This window comes from Aythya fuligula, chromosome 17 (genome assembly GCF_009819795.1).
Source record: "Aythya fuligula isolate bAytFul2 chromosome 17, bAytFul2.pri, whole genome shotgun sequence".
Classification (NCBI taxonomy): Eukaryota; Metazoa; Chordata; class Aves; order Anseriformes; family Anatidae; genus Aythya; species Aythya fuligula.
In genome coordinates this window covers 8,080,473-8,088,375 of record NC_045575.1, presented here as the reverse complement: position 1 = coordinate 8,088,375, position 7,903 = coordinate 8,080,473, and the positions used below count along the sequence as shown (strand labels likewise).

General features: G+C 56.7%; 1 protein-coding gene across 1 annotated transcript; it reads right to left on the bottom strand.

The window, feature by feature from the left end:
• Positions 1–1,085: 1,085 nt before the first annotated feature.
• On the bottom strand, positions 1,086–5,990 carry MLEC (malectin). Its single transcript, XM_032199353.1, has 5 exons — positions 5,875–5,990; positions 3,879–4,057; positions 2,314–2,490; positions 2,091–2,148; positions 1,086–1,385 (listed from the first exon to the last, which is right to left on the bottom strand). Exons 2-5 carry the CDS (start codon positions 4,041–4,043, stop codon positions 1,156–1,158), a joined length of 630 nt encoding a protein of 209 aa, XP_032055244.1. The 5' UTR covers positions 4,044–4,057; positions 5,875–5,990; the 3' UTR covers positions 1,086–1,155.
• Positions 5,991–7,903: the final 1,913 nt, after the last annotated feature.

The following is a 7,903-nucleotide window of genomic DNA, read 5'->3' as shown; positions in this document are numbered from 1 at the left end:
GCAGCGCTCTGCCTGCCTCAGGGTCTCCAGAGAGCCACAAAGCAGCTCGCGCCACAGCACTGAAATGTCAGATACCTGCCCCTCCATAATGCACAATCACGCGGACTCTGATGGCTCTGCACCTCTCACCACCGCAGGCAGGCCTGGTGGGACCAGCAGGGAGCGAGAGCTCGCAGGAGCAGCCACCGAGCTGCCCCTCTCTGCACGGGGCAGGGAGGGGACCTGACGGGCAGGGAACTCAAGGACCAAGAAGCTCCTCTTTAGGCCTTCTGCTTCTCAGATTCTTCGGAAGGACAGGTCGCTTGCTAAAAAGGGCAAAACAAGGAACTGGGCTTAAAACGAACCTTTGAAAAGAAAAAGATACTAAAGGAAACAAAAGCCATAATCAATACAGAAAACAAGTGCATCTGATCAGACGCAGGCGCCAGCCTCCTGCAGGCTACATCGGAATCCCTCAGCCACGGCTCTAACATTACAAGGCTAGGAAAGTCTCTCCCAGCTGGTGCAGCACATCAGGCCAGATAAATCCCTCTGCTCCCGGCACAGCTTGCACCCTCAGGAAGGGAAAGGTCCCCCCAGAGGCTGAGCAGCCAGCTGGAGTCTCGGTGTCTTTATGCAGGCGAGTACCATACATCGTGCTGCACGTTCAGGGAGATGCTGAAGAACCAGCCTCTGTCCTCCACAGTCGTCGGTCACCCAACGGCACCACAACACCTCCAGGCTCCCGGACAAGATGTGCACCCAGGCCTCGTTTCACGAGCTGCGTCCCTGCTTAGAGAACCGTGTTCCACCCAGCGACGCAGAGATCTCGCAGCACATGGCTTTCTTTCAGCGTGGGACATGGCCCAGGACCGCTAGCATCAGCTTCCAGTAGCCCAGTACACAGCCAGGACTCAGTTTGCTCTTGGATGCCCCAGGGAGGATCAGAGGCTGCACATGGCGAAGGGGAAGGTGAGGGCCTCACTGCTTGCTGGCAGGGGGAAGGTAAGCTTCCTCTTACCCGAACCTGCTATTCATTCCAAATGAATCACCTTTTTTTTTTTTGTTTTTTTTTTTCCTTAAATTATGAACAGTATGGAGAAATTGAAAGCAACCGTGTTTGGTCCAACTCCTTCCCTCCCAGCCCCTCGGCTGATGCTCTGTGGGGCTTTGCTCTCACAACCGGCAGAGGCAGAAGAGGGTAGGAATAAAGACACCAAAGGCCACCAATATAGGGAACATGAGGCTGCTGTTGTCCGAGGCATAGGGGTTTGGTGTGCGTGGGCCTGACTGAACCCGGTTCTTATTTGCCTGTTTTTTAACGCTGGAGCCATCGTCGTATTCATCCTCGTCGTCGTCGTCCTCTTTTTTCTCCAGACCTGGGTGTGGCTGTAGCTTTGGAACATCTGGTGAACAAGACCAAAGGTTGCAGGATTAACCCAGGAAATAACTCCAGCAGCCCCGTTCCCAACCACCACACACACACCAGGTACAGAGCACTCAGCGATCCCTGAACACTGCTAAGGAAAACTGAAACACCAGTCACAGGGATCCTCAAACTCCCCTGTTCAGGAGCTAGAGGGGCTCCAACTCCAGCACAGACTTGCAGAGAGGTTGAAAGAGCGAGGACTGTGCTACCAGAGGAACTGAGATCTGAGAAAAAAACAACACTGCCTCGTCTTCAGAGCTGAGGAAGCAAAACAAAGCTCCAGGTAAGGAACACAACCACCAGCTAGAAGAGCTCCATAAATTACTTGTCTGCAGGGCCACTGCTGACATCTGAGGCCAGAGGGAATTCATCTGCAGCTATAACCCAAGACTGACCAGACATGCTCCCTTCTCTACCCCGTACTCAGGAAGCCCTGAACCAAATTCACAGTACTCATTCTGCCAACGACGCAGCTTTGTGCGCTTACAGGGTAGGAAAACACTGACACCTATCTCATTCTGCAACTGCACCCTGTGGGAACTTGCTGAAAAAGAAACAGTTTTGGCAGAGGTGGGTCAGCAGGAACTATGATCTCATGGTCTGAGAAGCAACAGGCTGCTCTCCAAGGGGAAGGAGCCCTCTCCAAGGGGAAGGAGCCTTCTGGCTCAGGAATGAAGCTCACCTTCCACTGTTCCTTGCAGAATGTACAGGGCACAGATTTTCGGATTGTCATAGTAGCCCTAGAGAAAGTGAAGAAGGAAATCAGTGAGCACATGAAATAATGACAGAAGAAATGATCTCCCCACCTCCCATCACCTCTCCTCCCCCAGCACACAGCCACATCGCACGGCTGGGGATGGAGGGGAAAAGGAATCTCGGGGCTCTGACCAACAAAGCCTTGTTACCTTTACAAACTCAATGTGGAGCTTTCCTGTGAACGTGGAAACCTCTCCCTGGACACTCAGCTTCCCCTTTTTGATGCTCATGGGAATGATCTCATCGTGAGCCGTGCTGTGTCCAACTCTGTCAAAAATGTCCAAGTCCTTCACCACTACATGGCCATTCAAGCGAACATCAAAAACCTTCGGGGCAGAAGGAATGACACTGTCAGAACGGATTCAGGCAGGCAGCAGTTGAAAGGGGAACAGAAGAGGAAAGGTCTCTGCTTGTTCTGCACCCAGAACAAGAGAGCATTGCAACACACACTGTACCACCACGCATGCTCCACTCCCTTGGGGAGGATTCAGAGGCCAGAAGCAGACAGAAAAGGACACTGAAGCATTAAGGTTGCTTTTAAATACCCTGAAATTCGCCTCGTACCTTCAACATAATTCCCAGAGGACAGACCAATTCTGCTGTTTTATTTGTGCTTTTCTTTCACAACTTTACACCTACTGGCTGAGGGCCTGCTCCTACCACTCCGGGGAGGATGCGGCACACCACAGCGAGGGAGTTGGGCCGAGGGAGTTGGGCCGTTTCTAACAAACTGCCTGAAGCAAAGCAGGGAACAGGAAGCACTCAGTGAAGCTATTGACAGGATGCAGGGGCTGAAGGAGGTAAAATGCTGAACTGCTAACCACATCTGAATTCAAAGTGAAAGTCCTCCTCGGGGCCATAATGACTCAAACTTCGCTCAGCACCTGGGGAATCCCAGCAGAACCACATGAAGAAGAACTCGGCCAAAGATGCCTCAGCTCTTCAGCCTAATCTGCGGTTGTTTTTTTGCATCCCATCTGTAAGCCAGCCCCACCAGTTCTGTTCCCAGAAGTACTTCTCTGGCAGGAAGGTGGCACCCTGTTTAAGAAGCAGGGCTCTAAAGCAGCTGACTGAGGGGGGGAAAGCCAGACCAAACCACACACCACTTCTCTCCCAATTTATCACAGGGCTTTGGGTTCTTTGTTCTGCTGCTTCCATGTCTGTACAGGAAGGATTTCAAAAGTAGGCAAGGATTATTTATCTCCAAAGAGCTATAATGAGGGTTGAATTTAACTCTATGCTTCCACGGTCAGTTTGAACCATTATCAAGTTTTATTACATTTGTAAAGATTGTTTTGAGTAGTTTATTTTACCCAGACCACTTCCCTGACTCAGTGTGTGCAATACTTGCTCTGGCACAGGCATGCAGTTGCATCAGGAGCCAGTGGCCAAGAGAAAGGTAAGAACATTTCTCAAACACAGCACAGCCTAAACAGATCCTAAGACTTTAATGCAAGTCATGCAGAGGTGCCTGTGTTTGTTTGTGTGAACACTCCTTTGTAATGCAGTTTTCCAAGCCAAATGTGTGTTTGTAATGTGAAAGAGAGCTCCACGTTCCAGACCTCCCTCTTCAGAGCTCTGTGATGAAGCTGACCACTGGTGCCTCACCTCACACCTCTCTATGCAAAGCAGCAGAGGCAGCCTGGGCATGCAGGCTCAGCCAGGAATTTGCATCAGAGTCAGTAAAACTCAGTGGCACGGAGCTGTTGCTTACCTTCTGCTGAGACTGTGCAAAATACACTTCTGCAAACTTCAAGACCAGCACATAGTCACCCTCCTCCTTGATGGGAACTTCGTAGCCAAAGGTTTCCTCGTTGTAACGCTCCGTCTGATACAGAATCTGATCTTCCGCGTTGGACCGCAAGATCGGCAGCTTCATGCCATAGTCGGAAGCTGGATTTCAAGCACAAAACAGCGAGAGGAACGGTTAATTGGTGAGGCACAAGGAAGAGACACTTGAGTTACTCTTACACGCTTAACTCCCGCTGTGGCCTTAGCACTTGCTGCCCCAGTAAGACCCCTCTGCCTCCCTGGGTCAGACCAGGAGGAGGCACTACTGGAGGAGCAGAGGTAGCCAAAATCCCAGAACCTGGGTCTTGTACAAAAGCAGGTCTGGGCCTGCTGCAGCCTAAGAGAGAGCAAACTCACTCGCACCATTTCAAAAAGAAGACTTGGTTTCACAAACAGGGCACAGAGCCAACGGACTTGGCCCTGGACTCCTGCTTCAAAGAGGAAAAACGCCTGGAATATTTTTACAACGTTTCCAAAGTACAAACTCTGAGTGCGAAACCAAAGCAGTCACTTCAGGACTGACTGGACTCATTCATTCAGCACATCTGAAGTCAGGAGGCAACGGCATTGGGTTTTAGAGACGTGTGCTCCTTCAGCGAAAACCTGGGGGGTGGCAGAAGGGAGAAAAGCATTGCACAGATCTTACGAAACCCTTTCTTCTCACCACAGCCACGCAGTAAGCATCGGCTGGAAGACAAGAAAAGAATGCAGGAGGGTACACGAGGGTTTCAGGAGCACCAGCAGCTCCATCAGCCATCTGCAGGTACCTGTAGAGCCCCCAAGAAGGGCCCAAGCAGTACAACCAAACAGGTTTTTCTTTTTTTTTTTTTGTGATTTCTGTTATTTTCTCAGGTGTTGTCCCTTCTTGCTCACTAATTTGCCACCTCTCAAGCAGCCCTCAGAAGGTCTAACCCTGCCGTGGCATCCTGTTGTGTCAGGGTTACTGCCCAAGTGCAAACCGCTGCGTGCCCTGAGGGCTCAGGATCCATCCCCCACCAAGCAGGGGCAGCGAACACCCTCTGCCCGCCAGCACTCCACTCAGAAGCTGATCCCGACCAAGTTCTCCGCTGACACTTGCCATTTCCACCCCTATTTCCATGGGAACAGACACGGCACCGGCCAAGACAAAGCAGGAACCACCAACCCGGCACACATTGCCGAAGATGGAGCCAACGCAAACGAGCAAGAGGAAATTAATACCAGCTCTCAGTCTCCTGTTTCACACACAGCTGCTCTTTACCACTCAAACCAGGGCACAGAGACCGGAGGCTGTGATCAGCAGAAACACAGAGGGCGAGGAGCTGAACCTGGCCTCCCACCCGCACATTTCGGGTCAGATCATAGTGATAACAAGCCCGAGGCTCCACGAAAGTCAGCTCCTGTCAGAGGGAAGCCTGAGTATGGAGAGAGTCCATGAATAGCCACGGAGGTAACCGGAGAGGAAGAGCCGGCGGCCACGTAGCAGAGGCTGCTGGCAGAGCTGTGGCAGCGAGCTGGGCTCACAGCACGGGCTGTGCGCGGGGCGGCTGAGCGGGGCCGAGCCGTACCCACCGCACGCACACAGCCCCCAGCCGTGCTCTGTGCCCTATGGGGCCTATAGGGCTGAGGCTCCAGCAGCCCAGAGCAGCGGCGTGCTCCCAGGCAGCCACCCCACAGCTGCCTCCCAGCCAGGAGCAGGGCAAAGGGGCGATAAAAGCCCAGGGGGGGAGGCACGGCCCCGAGGGGTGAAGCCCCCTCCGTGTGCCCGGCCCCGCGGGCTGCCCGGGGGGGCTGCACCCAAAGGGGGCATCGCAGCGTGCCGGGGGGGGGGCCCTGCTCCCTGCCCGGTTCCCGGCTGAGCTCCACAGCCACACCGGGAAGGGACGAGCCCCGTGGGCAGCGGTCCCCCCGCCCGGTCCCTCCGCCCCGGTTGCCCTCACCTCGGCCCACGCGGCCCTCGAGCGGGTCCTTGCGGAAGTGGATGCCGTTCACGTCCACATGGGCGTCCCCGCCGGCGTTCACGGCCCACACGACGCTGTCGGCCAGGCCGCCCGCCGCGCCCCGCACGCGCCCCGCCGCCAGCAGCAGCAGCAGCGGCAGCAGCGGCCCCGACAGCGGCAGCGGCGCCCCCGCGCCCCCCATCCCGGGCTCCCGGCGCCGCGCCCGCCGCCCGCCCGCCCCTTCCTGCCGCCGCCAGGGGGCGCCCGGCTCCGGTCCCGCCGCCGGGGAGGGCCGCGTCTCAGCCAATGGGAGCGCGCCGCCGTGAATATCTTAACGCCCCGCCCGCGCGGGATTGGGCGGAGGAGGGGTGTTTTTGCATATTCATGAGGCGGCAGCCAATGGGAGGGGGGGGAGGCAGAGCGGCCGCGGGGACGGCGGGAAGGGGGCGAGGCTCCCTCGCCGAGCCGCGGCGTGGAGAGCCCCGCCCACACGGTGCGGGAGCCCCGCCCACCCGGGGCGCTCCGCCAATCGGGGAGCTCCAGCGCGGCCGGCGCGCGGAGCAGGGTGGGATGGCGGCGGGAAGCGCGGAGCCGGGCGGGTTGCCGGGGCAACGGGCGGGGGGGCGGGGCGGGCTGAGGGGGGCGGGGGGGAGGGGGGGGCCCGGCCGCTGCCTCAGGGGCGGCCCCGGGGCTGTGCCCGGGTCCCCATCAGGGGCTGGGGGAGACCTCCCAGATCCAGCCTCTGAGCTGCCACCTACCAGTCCTCCCCACAGCACTGAGCCCTACATCTAAACGGCTTCTCAAGCCCTCCAGGGATGGTGACTCCACCACGTCCCTGGGCAGCCCGTCCCAGTGTCTCACAGCCCTCTCAGTAAAGTTCTTCCCAACTTCCAACCCAAACCTCCCCTGGTGCAACTTCAGCCCCTTCTCCCTCGTCCTGCCCCAGGTGAGGGTTCCCCCGCAGTGCCCAAAGCACCCACAGGTTGGACACCCGCTCCCTGTCACCGACCCGCTGAGCCACCCAGCTGAAGGCCCCATCTGCACCAGTAACCAGCCCCAGTAACCAGTAACCCGCTGCTTACAGTAACCAGTAACCCACCGCTGGAAGGCTCGGGGCTGTCTTCCCGCCCCCTGGGCCAGCTCCTGACCCCACAGGGCTGTGGGGCCCGGCTCCTGGCCGCCCCGCTCTGCTTTGCTGCCTGGAGCTCTTTGGAAGCCTCCCTGGTAGGGGTTTGAAGAGGAGAGCAAAAGGATTATCTCTGGAATTAGATTATTTAGATTGGAGCTCTAATCTCTGACCCTGCCAGCACAAGAAAGTAGTAAAACTCCCTGGGATTACTCGGGTTTTCTTATGCAAATAAAGCCAGGCTTGCAGCAAGAGCTTCTGCTGGAGGAAAAAACAGAGCTGGGAGATCTGCCCTGTGTGACCTGCTCAGTGTCACCGCAAAAACTGGCAGAAAGCAGCCAGGGGTCATTTGGCACAGGCTCAGCTTTCCTTGAAAGCAGCTGTGGCTCCAGGGCTGCCTCTGATATGGCACCAAGGTGCCCTGTGGCCGCCCGTCCCCTAACACCGGCGTCCCCGTTTCTTGGACAAACACGGTTCTGCCAGGCTGCAAACACAGGGAGCATGGATGGGAAAAGGGCAGCCCCTGCTCGGCTGTAGGCAGAGCAGTTGGTGTGCAAGCACTGCCTGCTCCAACAGGTCCTGCTCCCTCCCCGGGGTGAGCACAGGCAGCTCACCCGTAAATACAGAGAGCTGTAAATACACATTTTCCAATTTCTTGGCTCTACGAGTGGGCCAGCTACACAAGGAGAGGCGCAGAGCCCGCATGCACCCAACTTGCAAATAAACCCTGCTGCTGCTGCGCTCGCAGGTACCTACCTGCGCTCCCTGCCTTCACGTGTGCACACACAGACCTTGCCCAGCGCACATGGCTGTGCAAACACAGCTACACACACACACAAACAGAACCACAGTTTTCCCACTGCTGGGATATCAGTCACTGCTGCAGCTGCGCTGGCTGGCACA

Excerpts from the sequence above, each read along its gene's own strand:
- MLEC (XM_032199353.1), bottom strand. The coding sequence starts at position 4,043 with ATGAAGCTGCCGATCTTGCGGTCCAACGCGGAAGATCAGATTCTGTAT. Across the intron at positions 2,491-3,878 it reads TTGCACAGTCTCAGCAGAAG|GTTTTTGATGTTCGCTTGAA; the intron begins GTAAGCAACAGC and ends TCTGCCCCGAAG. Across the intron at positions 2,149-2,313 it reads TCCACATTGAGTTTGTAAAG|GGCTACTATGACAATCCGAA; the intron begins GTAACAAGGCTT and ends CACTTTCTCTAG.